This window comes from Panthera pardus, unplaced genomic scaffold (assembly GCF_024362965.1).
Source record: "Panthera pardus isolate Hobbes unplaced genomic scaffold, ASM2436296v1 HiC_scaffold_2, whole genome shotgun sequence".
NCBI lineage: Eukaryota > Metazoa > Chordata > Mammalia > Carnivora > Felidae > Panthera > Panthera pardus.
This window is the reverse complement of record NW_026526765.1, coordinates 86,033,518-86,052,128: the sequence shown is the minus strand read 5'-3', so window position 1 is coordinate 86,052,128 and position 18,611 is coordinate 86,033,518. Positions and strand designations below refer to the sequence as shown.

The 18,611-nt window shown below is 34.8% G+C and overlaps 1 protein-coding gene across 9 annotated transcripts in view; it reads left to right on the top strand.

Annotated features, from left to right (window-relative positions):
- The window catches only part of ADGRV1 (adhesion G protein-coupled receptor V1), a 590,892-nt gene that overhangs the window by 78,950 nt on the left and 493,331 nt on the right, over nt 1-18,611 (top strand). For all 9 annotated transcript variants that reach the window (XM_053907199.1, XM_053907200.1, XM_053907201.1 and 6 more), the window contains 8 exons: nt 522-851; nt 7,821-7,997; nt 10,122-10,345; nt 14,485-14,611; nt 14,709-14,894; nt 15,646-15,826; nt 16,559-16,722; nt 17,809-17,932. In XM_053907199.1, coding sequence (XP_053763174.1) covers nt 522-851; nt 7,821-7,997; nt 10,122-10,345; nt 14,485-14,611; nt 14,709-14,894; nt 15,646-15,826; nt 16,559-16,722; nt 17,809-17,932 — 1,513 coding nt within the window. The remainder of the gene's footprint in view (nt 1-521; nt 852-7,820; nt 7,998-10,121; nt 10,346-14,484; nt 14,612-14,708; nt 14,895-15,645; nt 15,827-16,558; nt 16,723-17,808; nt 17,933-18,611) is intronic.

Genomic DNA, 18,611 nt, shown 5'->3' with positions numbered 1-18,611 from the left:
GTTTAGCTTGATACAACAGGAGAAACACTGGTTTTGGAAATGACATTTGTTTCTTTTGCTCAAGATTGTCTCTTCTGTAAATAAGAAGTTCACTCTTCAAAAAGATCCTATGAACAGTACATTAGTAAGGTCGTCAAATCTATTTTTTAAAATTCTTTTTAATGTTTATTTATTTTTGAGAGAGACAAATTGTGAGTGGGAGAGGGGCAGAGAGAGAGGGAGACACAGAATCTGAAGCAGACTCCAGGCTCTGAGCTGTCAGCACAGAGCCCAATGTGGGGCTCAAACTCAACAAACCACGAGATAATGACTTGAGCTGAAGTCAGACTTTTAACCGACTGAACCACCCAGGTGCCCCTCATATCTGTTTTTGATTCATATTTTACTCTGTTACATATAAAAAGTGACCATCTTTAGACATGATCTTTAAATAAATACTAAAAATCAGAATAGCCTAGAAAATAGTTTGGTATTGTCAGACGTGAGAATTCTGTACTTTAATATTTTATTTTTATCTGCAGCTTTTGTTCTACATTCAGGATAGTGATGATGTTTATGGCCTAATAATATTTTTTCCTATGGAACACCAGAAGATTGAAAGCAGCCCGGGTGAACGATATTTATCCCTGAGTTTTACAAGACTAGGAGGAACCAAAGGAGATGTGAACATGTTTTATTCTGCACTTTATATTCCTGCTGGAGCTGTAGACCCTTTGCGAGCAAAAGATGGCATCTTAAATACATCCAGGAGAAATAACCTCATTTTTCCAGAGCAGAAAACCCAAGTTACTACAAAATTACCAATAAGAAATGATGCATTCCTTCAAAATGGGGCCCACTTTCTAGTAAAGGTATTTTAATGATTAGAACAGTTTAAACTTTGGCTAACCTGCACGTGTACTTGTCTCTGTGAGAGAGTTACCTGAACATTATCTTGCCCTTATTTATGGTTTAGATTCTACCATTGGTTACTAAATTTTGTTGAGGGGGTCCAAAGAGAGACTGTGTCTGTTCCCAAGCCATATAAAGGATGAATACAACAAGGGTCCTACTAAAGTTAATATTGTAATCAAGTGATAATAAAAATACACCAACTTGAAATGCAGGTCAGAATATAATGGGTGACCCAATGGAGTAGCACAGATTGTTTAATGAAGAAGGGCCAGGGAGTGGGGAGATAGAGTGAGAGATCTGCCATTCTTTGGAGTTGATTTGGGCTAATGTGACATAGGAATGGGATTTGTAGGATAAATACTGTTTTTCATGATGGCTGCTGCAGGGAAGGCATTCCAGAAATAAAAAAGCAATATGAGAAAAATTGTGTAGATATTTTTAAATAATATACTGAAATCTGATTCTTTTGTCTATTAACTATAGATACGATCTCTGGCTTTTCATCTCTTTAATAATAAGAAGTTAGGGCCCCATAACATATTCTTCCATGTTGTGTTTTTTTTTATTTCTTTTATTAGCCAAAATATTATTTTATTGCCAAAATTTTATTTATTTTAATGTTTAGTTTTGAGAGAGAGAGACAGGCAGACAGAGCACGAGCCGGGGAGGAGCAGAGAGAGTGACAGAATTTGAAGCAGGCTCCAGGCTCTGAGCTGTCAGCACAGAGCCTGATGTGGGGCTCGAACTCCCGAACTACAAGATCATGACCCTCGCTCAAGTTGGATGTTTAACTGACTGAGCCACCCAGGCGCCCCTTATTGCCAAAATTTAAAACATCTGCACTCATTTGTGATACTGTGGCTCATTTTCCATGCATTTGGTTTTGGTTGCATCTGAAAATTAGCAATAAAATTGGTGCTTATCAAATTTTGGTTATGTAAATAAATTTAATACAGAATTAGATAGTATGAATGGATGGATAAAGAGTTTATAATCCTGTGTCACCACACATTTTGCTAACCGAAATATGTATCAAATGAAACAGCATATTCCATTAATTTTTTTTGAATCATGCACATTTAAACTGGTTTCATATTTTTGCCTAGAGTTTGTTTTGTGGTTTATTGTTGCTTTCTCTGGTATTTGTAATTGCTGACTTTCTATATGCCATCCTTACCATGTTATAGCTTCCAGTTGTCTTATATGTTGGATGGTGAGATTAGCCATATTAACTGCTTTTTACGCTTGCTTCACACCTGCTACTTGGGATGGGTTTTACTGGGCTCCTGAATTTTCCTGAACTCTTGCCTTTTCCTTCTTGAATTGTGTTTTAGTTTTGTTGTAGTATATCTTCCTCAAATACATGTGCACAAAAGGAATGTGCAAGGTAAACTTTTGAGTCTTTGAGCAGCTGAAAACAAAATCTCAAACTCACATTGCTAATTTGGCTTGGTAGAAATTTTTAGATTAAAATAATTTTTTCTTCAGCACTCAGAAAGTATTGTCTTTTAGCTTCCACAGTTGTTGATGAGAAATTTGAGGGGAAAGACATTATTTACCTTTTTAGGTAACTTGCTCATTATCTCCGAAGGCTTTTTTAAATGTTTTTGGTGTTCTGAATTCTGCAGGGTTGTGTCCCACCTTGCTTATTAGCACTTGGTGGGATAACTCTTTTATTCTGAAGACTTTTGTCTTTTTTTTTTTTTAAGCTGGGCCACTGCTCATGCTTGTCCCATTTGTGTATTTCTTTTTAAAATTAGGGGTGCCTGGGTGGCTCAGTCGGTTAAGCGTCCGACTTCAGCTCAGGTCACTGTCTCGTGGTCCGTGAGTTCGAGCCCTGCATCAGGCTCTGGGCTGATGGCTCAGAGCCTGGAGCCTGCTTCCGATTCTGTGTCTGCCTCTCTCTCTGCCCCTCCCCAGTTCATGCTCTGTCTCTCTCTGTCCCAAAAATAAATAAAAGTTAAAAAAAATTAAAAAAAATAAAATAAAATAATTATTATTTTTTATTTTAGAGAGAGAGAGAATGCATGTGAGCAGGGGAGAGGGGCACACGGAGAGAGAGAGAATCTTAAGCAGGCTACACGCTCAGTGCATAGCCCATTTTGGGGCTTGATCCCAGGACCCTAGGATCATGACCTGAGCTGAAACCAAGAGTCAGACACTCCTCCAACTAAGTCAGCCAAGCACCCCATTGTTTGTGTATTTCTTGAGGATTCCTAGTGGAGGGGTCTAGGTTACCTGTTATGGAGATATATGATTTATCAGTATATAGAGGATGCCTCTTTGTAATATGTGTACCCAGAGGGAGACCTTTTGGCACTATTCCCAGAAATTTTGTCACTAGTGGTATGAGAGTCTGCCTGTTTATCTGTATTATTATTATTATTATTATTATTATTATTATTATTTTATGTCCCCTCAAAATGGGGTATTTATGATGTGGTGCATACTTCTGTCTATGAGGATAATGCATTCTTCGGAGCATCCATGAATTTCTCTTGGAGTGATGGGTGAAGAGAACATGGCCTTATATACAGTTGTATCTGCCTCCCCTTGGCTTGTGGGATGCTTTTGTGATATGACTGGCCAGATTGCGGGGAGGGGTCTGGATCTGTGAAGTGGATTGAGTGCATGGTTGAGCCTGTGGCCCTAGCCCTGTTGAACAAGAAGTTAAAGTGACGAGAATGCGGCTACTAGAACACATTTAGAGATACATTTAGAAAGCTGTGAGTTTGGCCTTATAAAAAATGTCACAACTTTTTTTTTTAATATTTTTTTTAACGTTTATTTATTTTTGAGACAGAGAGAGACAGAGCATGAATGGGGGAGGGTCAGAGAAAAGGAGACACAGAATCCGAAACAGGCTCCAGGCTCTGAGCTGTGAGCACAGAGCCCGACGTGGGGCTCAAACTCACAGACCGTGAGATCATGACCTGAGCCGAAGTCGGCTGCTTAACTGACTGAGCCACACAGGCGCCCCAGTCACAACTTTTTAAAATTGGTCCTAATAAATTGAAAATACATACTGACTTCACCAGCTTGCGCTTAGGGCAGTATTTTCCCAAGTTAGGAGTTTTCAAGAGTCTCTGGGCGATAATAACCTCTCAAGAAGAATTTCATAATTTAATGGAGTTTTTTTTTTTTCACTTTTGGGGTGAACTCTGTCCTTTGCCTTCTCTGCTGTTGTTGTCTGGATTCAGAGCTTTCTTATTAATAGACATTGTCTTAGGCTTCTGTAAAGAATACCGTAGACTAGGTGGCTTAAACAGCAGACATTTATTTTAAATAAATGTCTCCCAGTATTGGAGTCTGGGAAGTTGGAGATCAGGGTGCTGGGCATGGTGAGCGTCTGGTGAGAGCACTCTTCCTGGTTTGCAGACTAATAGTGTCTTATTGCTGTGCCCTCACATAGTGGACAGAGAGGAAACAAGCTCCTTGATGTCCCTTCATATAGGGTCATTAATCTCACAAGAACTCTACTCCATGATCCACTTATCTCCCAAAGGTCCCATTTCCAAATGCCATCTCACCGGGGATTAGGTTTTCAATATGTGAATTCTGGGGGAACACAAACATTTAAATTCATAACATATGTTTCAGTGTATGTCAGTATTCAGTTCTCCCTCTGTCTGCCCCCAGTCTTGCACAGGGCACAAATGATACGTGAACTGAATTATTATCCCAAGTGAAATGAGCAGAAATTTTACACAGTTACTTTTGCTTTCATGGAGGCCTGGTCCTCCTGGCATCATGGTAATAGTGTAGTGGCAGGAGTTGAGTTTGGGACTGATGATGCAGTAAAGTTGATCTTGAGTCGTAGACAACTTTTCTGTGCCCTTTTTAGCTTTCTGATTTTTTTCCTCATGCTTCCTCTAAAACTAGTTTTTTACTGTGATATAGACCCTATCTATATAGGGTCTATATATAGATATATCTATAGATATCGATATATCGATATCGACATATCTATAGATATCGATATATCGATATCGATATATCGATAGATATAGATATGTCGATATAGATATAGATATAGATATAGATATATCTAGATATAGATATATCTATATCTATATAGACCCTATCTATATAGACCTATATAGGGTCTGTGCCAATATTAGTAAGCTTTTAGTCTTTTGAAAATATCCAATATCTCTATCCAAGTACCTGCAGAAAATCTCTGTAAGCAAAAGCTTATTCAGAACGTTCTCTGGATCAGATATTATCCAAGCTATTTTTCATCTTTCCATACGAACATGACAGAATTTCCTTTCTTCATGATACTTGAAAAGTAAGGAAAAGCTTGAAGAAGTGTATAATGTCTGAATTTTGGTGATGCCAGTTTAGAAATCTGTTTGCACCACTAATTCCAGACTCAATTCTTTATCTCTTCTGTATTCAGTTAAAAAACAAAGGTCTTACAGCACAGACAGTTAATTTAACACTATAGGGCGAAAGAGACATTATTAGTCACGGACACAATTCCTCAAGGTTCAAAACAGCTGTAGGTTGTGGAAGGCTGGTGGAAATTAGAAGGTTGTATAGTTTGTATAGTACATAATGGATGAGCAACTCAAGAATAGGAGGCATCAGACTCTGTGGAAAGTTGAATGAAAGTGAAGAAAGGAGAATCTGAGACATGAGCTCCTCATTCTTCACCAACCCTCTCAGCTGAGTACATTAGTCTGAGATACAACTTTTGGCAGGCTTAGGGTTTGCTAATGTGCTGTCCCAGTTGCAAACCATCTGAAAGCAAAGAACGACTCTTTGTGAATGGGGCAGTTTGATTTAGCAGATGCTTAAGGAACCCAGACAAAAAGGCTTACAGACTAGGAAATAAGCCTTGGAAAATTAGCATTTTCCTTTGGATCAGTTCATTTCATAGCCTTCTATATCTTCTTTCTTTGTGTTTTCAAAAATATTATATTTAGAATGAATTCTGTAGCTTTTTTGATAAATGTAAGCTATGACTTATTTTCCTTTTTAGAAAGTTTTGAAGGAAAAATACATTGAGTTTTTTTTTCTTGATATAAACAGTATTATTAGTTTAGCTCTTTCTGAGCGTATGGGAATGAGATTGTTCATTACAAACACATGCTGACTCACACGTGGCCATATATTTTAGAAACATCTTTGCCTTCAAGCAATGCACTTATATTTATATGTGATTCAAATATATAAATTTTATGTGTTTCTTCTTTGTGATATTTTTTAAGATAAATAGTAATTTATATGTGCACATATATAATCCTTTTCTCTAGAAAGAATGACAGTTATGTGGCTTTTACTGTTTACCTTTACATTATATTTATTTTATAAAGTAAATGCAGTATACTAAAGAATTACATGTTCTATTTTACTTGAATTAGTCTACATACTGTATTTGCGGGAGAATTGGTCAATCTGATTTCTTTGTTTTCTTTTACTCAAATGACTTATTTACCAAATATGGAATTTTTCCTATCTTTGTCTTCCTGTATGTGATTTTTAAAACAAAATGTATGACATTTAAAAAAGGCATTTACTTTTGCTCTATAAAATATATATTGTTTATCATAAAATGTGAGGTTGTATGTCGGATCAGAATTAGTCCTGTCCACTTGTGGAAAATCATCTTAAATTGCAAGTCTCTTCTGGTAGTACTTACTCGCATCGTTTCCATATTACAAAGCCTAACAGAGGGCTCTATAGAGTGGGAGGTCCATAATGTCTTACTAAGTTCAAAATTGCTTTTCAACTTAAAATCTCTATGATTTTTCCAGTCTTGTAGTGATTGTCTGTTCCTATAATTCTCAAGTGAACACTGCATGGGTTGATCAGCTGAATTTTGGAAAGTTAGAATATTAAGATGTTGAAGGTTTGTAATATACCAAGATTCCTATAGAGCTCATTCTGTGTTGGAGGGATGAGTCGACAAACATTTACTGTGTCTCAGCTGCAGTTTTGGGTCATGGCTGGGAAAAGGCTGAGAAGACCACAGACTCACAAGGACTTTGCTGGAAAGTAAAAGTCTGGAGTGCATAAAATGATGAGCAAGAAACATGTGAAATTTATGATAAAGTTCTAAGTTTAGTGAGGTTAATAGTAGAAATTCAGAAAGAGATAGAATAAAGATGACTGTAGATACCAGGAAATCTTCTGGAAAGAGAGGGAGATTTAACTGGTGTTTAAGAGTAGGTACACTTTGGACTTGTGAGATGATGAGAGGCCATTCTAGATGAGAAGAACACCATGAAAGTTATTCTAGTGGCCATGTTCATTAAGTACATACAGGGATAATTTGTGTTATACGTAGGCTGTTTTTTCTTTGAACAGAAAGACATGTTAAGTTACATTTGGAGTTCTGAATGATCTTCTGACACTGAATTTTCTCTGTCAGGGAAGGGGGAGTGGGTGACTGATTGGAGGTGTGGTGAGTGGAAGAGAAGAATGAGATATGGGCAACTCTATTTGGCTTTAAAGTCAAGATAGTTGGGTATAAGTGATAAGGAGGTAAAGAAGATGGCAGTGTTGGTGATGTTAGTGGTGATGGGACATGGAACAGAGATACTGATTTCTATTTTGGACATTCTGTCTATAAGGTGTCTGTGTGACATTTAGATGATGTCCTGTGACAGTTGATTATAAAGATTTAGAATTTGAAGGAGAGATCTAGGGATTTTTAAGGAGAGTGTATGAAATTATAAGATAAAGGGCTTAGGAAGAACCTTGGGGAATAATAACTGAAGAGCAAAAAGAGCCCAAGAAGCCAGTGCAGGAGATTGAAATAGGATGGTGAATGAAAGAGGAGGTGAAATTGCCAAGTTTATTTGTGAACTTTAGCTGTATTTACTTTGGTGCCCATGCTATTATGACTTTTTTTTTTCAATTTAAAAATTTCTGTTCTTTAAAATTTTTCATTGTGTTTGTTTCTTTGTTTATTATAGTTGGAAACTGTGGAGTTGGTGAACATAATTCCCCCAATCCCGCCTATAAGTCCTAGATTTGGGAAAATCCAAAATATTTCTTTAGCGGTTACTCCGGACATTGCAAATGGAGAAATTGGCTTCATTAGCAACCTTCCAATCATTTTGCATGAACCAGAAGATTCTGCTGCTGAAGTGGTAAGTAGGCTTATTCTCATTGATGGGGCCTAATGAGTCTTGAGATAATGCACAGACACTATTTTTTTTTTTTTTAGTATTAACATACAAAAGCAACAGATCTTGAAAAGCACCAGCATTTGCAGCAAGTCTTCAATATGTCACTTGATATAAATAACTGATGAGGATGTGATTTTCCATCATCTTTTGTCATATTTGAAAAAATAAAATTAGAATTAATCGCTCATGGCTAGAATTGAGTATTTTGACGTGGCTACTTTTAGGTAGTGCTATGACATTTGACAGAGTGATAGCCAAATATATTTTTTTGTTGCCAAGTCATGTGTACCTCAGGTATCCTTGGCCTGTTCCATTTCTTAGCATTCCTTATGCTTGCCTCCTGGGGCAGGACTGGGGTGGCTGCCTTGGGTTCTCTGCTTGGTGATGGAAGTGATGGTGGTAAAGTAGTGGAATGCCAAATCCTAGGAATTTTATATTATATATATGGGTGCATTTTTGTGTATGCGCACACACACAAAAGCATACTCATACATTCAGCACCCCTACCTGCTCCCTACCCTATTTGAATTTTCCTGCCATCTATCCAGGGATGGCTCTAACCTTCAGCTTTACCATTTTCTGAGTCACAGTCTATCCCTGAGACCCTTTCCAAGTCTCTCACACTTCTGTTTGATTTAAAGTAGTTTGGGGTTCAGATCAGAAAAGAAGATAACTGTTTTTGTTATCAAAGCCTCATGTCAAAATGGGGTGTCTGCAACTTCCTTTGTTTGTATATTTCATTCTATAAATAGGCAGAGAAGCTAATTTTTTAAGATGGTTGTGGTTTTTTATATTTTTTCTTAATACTCTGTTTCCTTCTAAAAACTAAAAAAAAAAAAAATTAAAGAGTGGATTGCTTTCTTTCATTCATCTGTCATTGTACCATTTCATATTTTTCCCTTGAGAGAAGTAAGTTTTGAGGGAAAATTTTGGGCTCTATGAACCTGAATTCTTCTCCTTCTGGGAAACAGAAAGGGTGGAAATTTCCCTTGGTTCTGTTTCTCTGTGTTTCATCTGTAGCCCAGGCCACACCCATTCTTCAGGGTGATTAAAAGGCTCAGCCCTCTGTTAATTTTTTTTGTCTTCCCTAAATATCTTATTTTGCTCCCTAGTCTCCAGCCCTGACTATTGCTAGTCAAATTAGCAGAATGGTTAGTGAGGAAAATGTCTTCTATTTTTCAAGATGAGATGTATTAAAAAAGCAAAGAACAAAGAAAGTACCTTTTTTAGTGGCTTAAAAAATGGCATATCTACCATCAAGTATTCATTTATATTCTTTATTTGAAAAAACTTTATCATTATCTATAATTTATCCTTTTATTATGTATGTTTGAAATATACTACACTTAAAACTACCAAATATAATTTGTTTCAGAATTATTATAATAGGTATCCTTTATTTAGATCCTACAATGGAGAGGCACTCTAATCCTCTCCACAAACTTACAAAATAGGGAAACTCTAGCTTCATTTCACTTGTGGAAATTGAGGTCAGGGAGGTTAAGTAACTTGTCCAGAGTAACCCAGAATTATGATTTGAGTATCTGATTTTGTTTCTACTGCATTTATTGTGTGGGTTAGAAACATTTATTAATGGTATTACTTTGTATTTTTGCCCTCATCATTTTAGGATGCCTCTCACATAATTTTCTAGTTGTACTTACAAAAGCTCATTTTTCAGTTTATATTGTGATATTACGTTAATTCTTTTTTCAGAGAAACTGCAGTGGAAATGTATTCTTCAGGCAGATTGTTCTGTTTTTCATGATTTTTTGACTTTTAAAATATTTTTCTTTTTATTAAGACAAATCCCAGGTTAGGGATACTTTTGGGTGGGAGCAATTTCGTAGATAAACTTGATTAGCAAATACTAATAAGAATTAGCTATATCTATAATTATTTTTATGCTTAAACAGAAGGCTTGTTCAGTTGTATTTTTAATGTCATCTAATAGTTGGCTTCTCTATGCAGAATGCATATATTCATAATTCACATAATAACATGTGCATGCCCTAACTGAAAGCTTATATAATTTGTTAGCATATGTTTCAGAAGAAATTGTTCCATTTTTTTTCTTTGTATAAGGTCTACATTCCCTTACATCGAGATGGAACTGATGGCCAGGCTACTGTCTATTGGAGTTTGAAGCCCTCTGGCTTTAATTCAAAAGCAGTGACCCTGGACGATATAGGTCCCTTTAATGGCTCTGTTGTGTTTTTATCTGGGCAAAGTGACACAACAATCAACATTACGGTCAAAGCTGATGATACACCGGAAATGAATGAGACGGTAACACTTTCTCTAGACAGGTAATAACCCATTTAGTTTATGTTTATTTAGTAACATGTATATGTTATATGTTCAAGGTCTCTGAAATAATTTTTTGTTTTAATTATTTCCTCCATATAAAGTAAAAAGAAAAAACTGAGTGGATAACATTTGGCTACTCTTCTGACGTTTTGTTTTTTGTTGATGGCAACTATGAGTGTTATGACATAGTGAACTTTTACCCTGCTATTCATTATGAGGAAACATTACAGGGAAAATTTATGAAAGGTATCAGATACATCATAAGCATAGCTAATATGTTGCTATATTAAAAAAGTAGGCAGCAACAAATCTAAAATGTTAGGTTAAGCAAACAGCTCTGTTGGCTTCATTTTCAACAGGGGAGAGGATTAGAGCTTTATTTTGAGTGAGTAAAAAGAAAGCGTTAATCTTTATATAATGAAATTCTCTTTTAGCATAGAATGTGAACGCTAAATAGTATTTATATTTTTAGAGAATCAAAAGTACAAATTTAAGAGGTATTCTTCTGTAATAATGAGAATTTACTTAATATTTCTCAGTGGATAATTGGTATTAGGAAAATATTACAGTCTCCTAAAGAGAATTTTTTTAAGCAATTCAAAAAATCTCCAAAAATGAAAAAGAATACTGTATTTAACTGATGTCAGTTAATTAAAAAAAATCAAGATCAATCTTATGTGCTGTAATTCCCTATATTAAAGTTGATACATATTAGAGGGGGTTAGTGTGATTGGAGGGCTTTGTAAAATTCATATTTTATAAACAATAAAATTCACAGATAAATTTAATTGGCATTATCTTATATTACATGAATCAGGAGTGAAATAGTAATCATTATTTTATGGAAGCCCTGATCCTCTATATTTTACCATTAGGTTTTTCTTTGTAGGTATTTTGCGTAAACATATTCCATAAACCTGATTAGTAGCTCTTCTTTATTTTTATGTTGAGGAAAAATAAGAATGTACGGAATAAATTTACAGAATGTCTGCTATGCATTTTGTTTTCATAACCGTTTTATGTGTACTTTTTTACGTGAAAAGTAACAAAACATCAACAAAGTGAACAAACAAAAAAGCAAAAACCAAATGCAACACTCACACTGTCCAAATGACTTATGTTTTAAATACGTATTTCACATTAAATCTTATGGAAAGGTATTTCAAATGACTCAAGAAAATCAGTGAAATGTAATGTAAGTGAAAACTGAAAATGATTATTTTTTCACTTACATTCTTTTTCTCTTAGTTAGGTTTGAGTACTTCTTAAATCAATAGACAGTCTTCAAAAATAAACTGAAAGAAAGTGAACAGCAGTTATAAGCCAGACATATAGCAGTTCATAGAAATTGTTAATGAGTTTCCACTTTGGCCAAATGTTTGAAGAATGATTTAAATTTCATCTCTGAAAGTTTATAGTGACTATAATTCCATCAAAATAGTCAATTTTAACTTTATAATATAAACCTTTAATTAAATATAATTTTTATGTGTTTATTTCTCTGTCTCCCATCGGCAAAAACAATACACAAGAAGTACAAATCATGGAGTAGAGAATTTCAGGAATTATTAGTTCCTCTCTTTTCAAATACAGGAAATTATTTCAATTTTATATTAAAATGTTTTAATTCAATTAGCAACTAGTGCTTACTTGTATTAGTTGTGCATGAACAAGAATGAGCAAAGTACCTTTGAGTGTTCTAAGACATATTTAATTAAATAAATATGAGAATAAAATCTTTGATTGGAAATAATATATTTTACCAAAACCATCTCACTTTTGCAAATTTTTAACAAAACTAAAATGAAAGAATGAATGGTAGTAAGTATTATTACGTTATGATATAATAGTGCAACAAAAATAATTAACACTTTATTGTGGTACATTATACACTTTCTCTAAAGTCAAATTCAAATACAAGTTCTCTGTAGTACAGATAAAAGTTGCTCTGGAGTTAAACAGTTTATGATGCTTTCAATATCTTATCAGGTAAAAAATATTTTACTGTTTAGTTTTCCCCAAATCAGAAAAAGAAATTATTTTTCCAATTTATTTCAGAAAACTTTTTGTATATGTGGTGTATAACCCCATTCTTACAATGTTATTTGACTTTAAAAATGAAGCCCTTGTGTTGTGCATGTTGACATGTGTTTTTTGAGGCTGTTTGAAAATGCAATACATTGTAAATTTGAAAGTATTTAGATTTCCTGATACTAAGTTCTTTGTAAGTAATAGTTGTCAAAATTAAAAGATAAACTGCTGTCTTATGGCTTCTTGAATATATTTCTATGCAAATGGGAAAGGTATGTATTTCTTTGCTTATAGAGTTTTAATTTTTTCAAAGAACAGTTGGCTTCAGATCTGAGGACAAAGATTTTTGTTTTTTTAAAAACCTCATTAAAGCTACTAAGTAATTATAAGTCAGGCTGAATGAGATTTGCTCAGCTGCTGCGGTCTGTGAGCATGCACAGTGCTTGGCAGGCCTCCGCGCCTTGGAGCAGGCCTGGAAAGGAATGTCTTCAATGGGTGTTGACATGCTGGCTGGCCATGGGGTCATCCTTCCCAAGTGGGAACTGCTGAACCTCTTGCTAGCGTTTGTCAATAGCAGAGAAACCAATGTGCAGAATTCCCATAAAGTGTACATTACTGGCTCATGGGGGAAAAATGAAAGGCTTTCTTTAGCTTTATTTTTACTCTGTCATTCAAATTCCTAGCAGTATTAGTGAGATTTTGGCAAATGGTGTCTCTGTCTCCTTTTTCGTCCCTCCCATACTTCTTTCTGTGTTGACAGGGTAGAAACCAAAAGGTTTGTCGTGTTTTTTGGGTAAGTGTACAAAATAATGACTGGGGTTTTTTTTGTTTTTTTTTTTTGTTTTTGGTTTTGGTTTTTCAACCTTTTGCTTTTCCACCCATTGTTTTGGACAAGGCTGTGGTTCTGCGTGGTTCTGCATGACCACAGGTCTTGAGAAATTTTGCTTGATGCCTGTGCATGTTTTGTGTGTAGTTTCATTTTCTAATGGTAAGAGGAGCGTGTATGAAATATGGGCAGATTTGTTATGAAAATCATATGACTGCATTAACAATATAACAAATAGCTTTCCTATTATTTGGACTGTCTCTTCTGTGGCCATGAGTATGCTAGGTGTTGGTTGTCCGATATCCAAAAGCTAGAGAAGAATGTTAATTCTGATTCTCTTTTACGTAGGAAGTGAGCTGTCTTTTCTACATATTAATTGTGGCTTCATTGTAATTTTGAGGTCTGATCATGAGTACTTTTTGGTTTAGCAGACAGTGACATTTGGGAAGGTTTAGAGCAGATTGCAGGATTGAGAATTCTCAGAGTATGCTGGCTTTTAAACCCCCAGAGCCTTGCCTCCCAGTCCCTTTGATCATTCTAATTACACATTGAGCATAAAAACCAGAAATGAAAAAAATAATCTGGTTTTAAATATGTTCTTTTGAGAGATGTATTGGAATTGTTTACCAAGTCATACATCTCAGTTCCATTCTATTCCATATTTTTTGGTGTATGTCCTATATTTTCTTATATAATAACAAAAAATTATGAGGTTGAAATTGAAGTGAATAGAACCATATGAAAGGTCACAAAATATTTCTAAAATCTAATCATAATTTCATTTATTTTTTATCTGTATGGTTTGCTTTAGCCCATGCAGTTACCCAACTTTTATTTAGTTAGTATAATCTAATGTCATGAGTTATTTAAAAAAAAAATTCAAGTGTATGTAAAGTCAAAACAATTTTATTTAAATATATTTTCTAGCTACATGTTACAAATTAAATTTTTCTAAAACTGTGAACAAATTTCTAGATTTGGTACTTTATAAAAATATATTTATTGCCTTTGATTACTGTATTTTTGGTGTACTTAGGCAACATGCGATTTCAGTCAAATATGAAAGATATAAAGAATTCAGAAATAGAAATTCTTCCATAAATGTTACGAGTAAAACTATTTTGATCCTAAGTGATTTTAATACACTTAAATTCAGTTTAACTCCTAGTAACATTCATATTCATTTTCTGAAAGTGTTGTAAATATTATAAGTAAGGCTACAAAATTGAGAAGTAAGATTATAGGTGGCGGATGCCTTTTTCTCCCCTTTGCCTTTTACAGGGTCAGTGTGGAAAATCAAGTGCTAAAATCTGGATATACTAGCCGTGACCTAATTATTTTGGAAAATGATGATCCTGGGGGAGTTTTTGAATTTTCTCCTACATCTAGAGGACCCTATGTTATAAAAGTAAGTATGAAAGAAACTTCCATCTATTCTGTACTCACAACTCGAGGAGAACAGTCTTGATGGATTTGAACTTTTGTGGATTTTCATTTTTTTTAAGGAAGGGGAATCTGTAGAGCTCCATATCACCCGATCCAGGGGAGCTCTGGTTAAGCAGTTTCTACACTACCGAGTAGAGCCGAGAGATAGCAATGAATTCTACGGAAACACAGGGGTGCTAGAATTTAAACCTGGGGAACGAGAGATCGTAATCACATTGTTATCAAGATTGGATGGGATACCAGAGGTACAGGATTTTTTTTCTTGTGCTTTTGTGGAAAGCTGATAGTATCTAGTACATTATGAGTGTAGATATTTTGAACATTGACAAGGAGATAGAGGAATGGAAGTGAGCAAGAAAAGACTGAGAAGTATTTATGTTTGGAAAAGAAAAGAAAAACAAGTTTAAAAAGCAAAAGAAGATTCATTCAACTTTGAATTGTATGTTTGTCCTACATAAAGAAATACCAAATGATCTGAAACTTTCAGTGATTGGTTTTCATAAGTTTACTTATGTTAAGCCTTATTGTATGTAACCTGTTTGAACGTGTAATGATATGGGTTTGAAGTGTTTCTGTAAAATCACATTTTTAAAGGAAATAAAGTTAAGTTTTGTATTGATGGAACCACATATTGTTCCGGCATGTTTGCACACCAGTGTGTATGTAGCTTTGAAATTAATTTTATTTTATTTACATGTGCTAGTTTAAATGACTAGATCATCAGTGATATGTCCAAGTCTTCTTACTGTTTCAGTATAGTCTCATGGCTTCTCTTTTCTCTTTTTTGGACAATATGTACTTTTATATCTGATGTCTCCCTTACCCGACAGGAGAATGTTAAACAATTGTTTTAGAAATAATATTAGCTCTTTTGTTTTCTCAGTGAGTGGTATGTTTCTGAAAAATAGGTAGTAGTAGTGTTCCTGATTATCTGTATTTTATTTGCTTTGAAGATTTGAACTTTATATCTTTCCTAATTTGACATGTTCACTTTAGTTGGATGAACACTACTGGGTGGTCCTCAGCAGCCATGGTGAACGGGAAAGCAAGTTGGGAAGTGCCACGGTTGTCAACATAACGATTCTAAAAAACGACGATCCTCATGGGATTATAGAGTTTGTTTCTGATGATCTAATTGTTATGATCAATGAAAGTAAAGGAGACGATACCTATAGTGGTAATTTGTTCTGCTTCTCATATTCTAGTATTGTTTACTAAAGAGGAAATTAACCACTTTTTCTTTTATTTCTTTAGCAAATAGTTATTTTTACTTGTCCATCTGCCTTAAAATTACATGTAGTGCAGACATTGGTGTTTTTAAAAATGAGGTTTAGGATTCCTATTTTTATTTCTTACCTTAGTGTTGTAATGATAATGATGTAATGATAATGATGGTCTCAGTTATATTTTGATTTCAGTTAACCACATGTGGTAGAATCCGAACGATAGGATTCAAATAGGAGAGACTTTAAAACTGAGAATTAGTGCTTGGGAGCTAAGTGCAGTGGCATGAAATGAGAAGGAGCTTATTTTTAGAGCAGCGTCTGTGTAGGTGAAAAAACTACTTTTGAGTGTACAGCTTCCTCTAGCAGCTTTAGCAAATATCCTTTTACAACTTTATGATAGGTGAACCTGATTAATCACCATTTTGTTCCCTGTACTGAATGACTTTTAAATCCCCGAACTGTGGTAAATAAGATCAAGTCCATTTATTGCACAAATTTTATACCTGCAGAAAGAAAACTAGGTTACCACATTTAGATACATACTTTGAACCCATGTAAGCAAATGATTGGCTTTTATTAAAAAGAGGTCTTATATTTACTTTTGTTTTTTAAGCAGTTTCTTTACTTATTTTATAAGTGTTCAATATATATTCATGTATATTATACACATTTGTATTTCACAGCTGTTTATGATGTAGTAAGAAATCGAGGCAACTTTGGTGTTGTTAGTGTATCATGGGTGGTTTGTCCAGACTTTACACAAGATGTGTTTCCTGTCCAAGGGACTATTTTCTTTGGAGATCAGGAATTTTCGAAAAATATCACCATTTATTCCCTTCCAGATGAGGTAAATGTTGCATATATTAACTCTCTTTATGCGTTGTCATTGCTTAATAATTACTTTTTATTTAATAATTAATCATCTGGCAATACATCTTGTCATGAAAATATGTCAAAAAGAATGCAGGCATGATAATGTCTGAATAGACACCAAAAGAGAAATACTTTTTGTTTCCCTGAAGGCATTTTTAACTCTTAGAACTCACGGTTGCCAGTAACATGCACAAGTGTCTAGGTTAGGTTGAGGTTAAATGTGCCGCTTGTGCTTTGGGCCTTTGAAGACAAGGGTGTACCGTCTATTAAGTATGCTCTTGGTGCATTCTCAGAATCGGAACAAAGGACCAGATGGATCATGGACCCAGAGTGGTGCTCATGTTATTGGTAGTGAAGAGAAAGAACTTAGTAACAATGGGAGTGGACTTTTCTGAGCTGAGCTGTGCTTTAAACAGTCACGAAGCCTGTTTACTTTCCCTCAGGCTTGTTCCTTGAGAGAAAGACTTCCAACGTGCTTCCATTTTAGGATGCAGAGAACACTAGCTTACATGGATGAAATGAAAGAGAAATGGTGTTCACCTATGGATTTATATAGACTCAGAGATGGTAGGGAATCTCATCTTGGTAGGACATGGGAATGAGGTCTTTATGGGTGAAGCTTCAGTAAGGTTTGTGAGAGGCCTTTGAGAGCTAGCCACACTCTTGTTACTATTATGACCTCTGTTCTAAATGCATCCAAAAGTTATATTTCTGGCTTTTTTTTTTTTTTTTTTGGTAAACGACACATATCTTCTTATAGAAATAATGTGAGCTGTGTATTATTTATATTTTTAGCATATATAAAACAAAATAACTGGATTTCTATTAAATTTTATGAGTTAGAATAAAATGGCTGTTTGGATGAAATGCATATTAAAATGTTTTTTTGGGTCTGAATCCTACTTGAGTCATTAGGGTGCTTCTGCCTCAAATGGCAGTGAATGTTAGTACTGCCATTAATAGAGTCATTTTTTAAAAGATAAAACATAATTTAGGACTGTAGTATAGAATTGTTTGTGCAAATCACCTGACTTAAAACATGTATAACATTTCCCACAAGATTCCAGAGGAAATGGAGGAATTCACCATTACTCTACTTAATGCCACTGGAGGAGCTAAGATAGGAAATAGAACTACTGCAACTCTGAGGATTAGAAGAAATGATGACCCCATTTATTTTGCAGGTGGTATTTCTGTCTTTTTTGAGTGACTTTACATCTTTTTAAACAGTAGGTAGATATGTTTTCAGTAACGTTTTTAACTGAACATTTTCAAGAAAGCACAACTGATGCTTATTTAAATATGATTTCTTGATTTGTTTGAATGATCATTATTTAATCTGTTTGATATTTTAAGAAATGTTTTTAAAGGTTGTCGGAAGGAAAAAGACAATAAAACAAGTACTGTTTTTACTAGCTTTGTTCTCCCTCTGCCTTCAGATTCCAAGGTATTTCTTTTGCCTTTGTGCAGTAAAGAGCACTCTTCATGAAACTTCTTCCAGTACACAATGTAGCCAGTTCAGGGTCTGGGTATTATTTGCCTAATGGATGCTCACTTACTGAAATAACTAATCTTTACTGGATCTGTAAATTAAGGATTCCCTATTTTTTGCATTTTAATTTTCTTTAGAAGTCTCTTTGGGGACTCTAGACAGTTTTTAGTTTTCATTGTAATTTTAATTCCAGTATAGGTAACGTACAGTGTGATATTACTTTCAGGTATACAATATAGTAATTCAAAACTTGGATACAACACCCCATGCTCATTGTGACAAGGGCACTCCTTAATCCCCATCACCTATTTTATCCCCAGTCCCCACCTTCCCACTCTGTCTCCTGGAACCATTGGTTTGTTCTCTGCAGT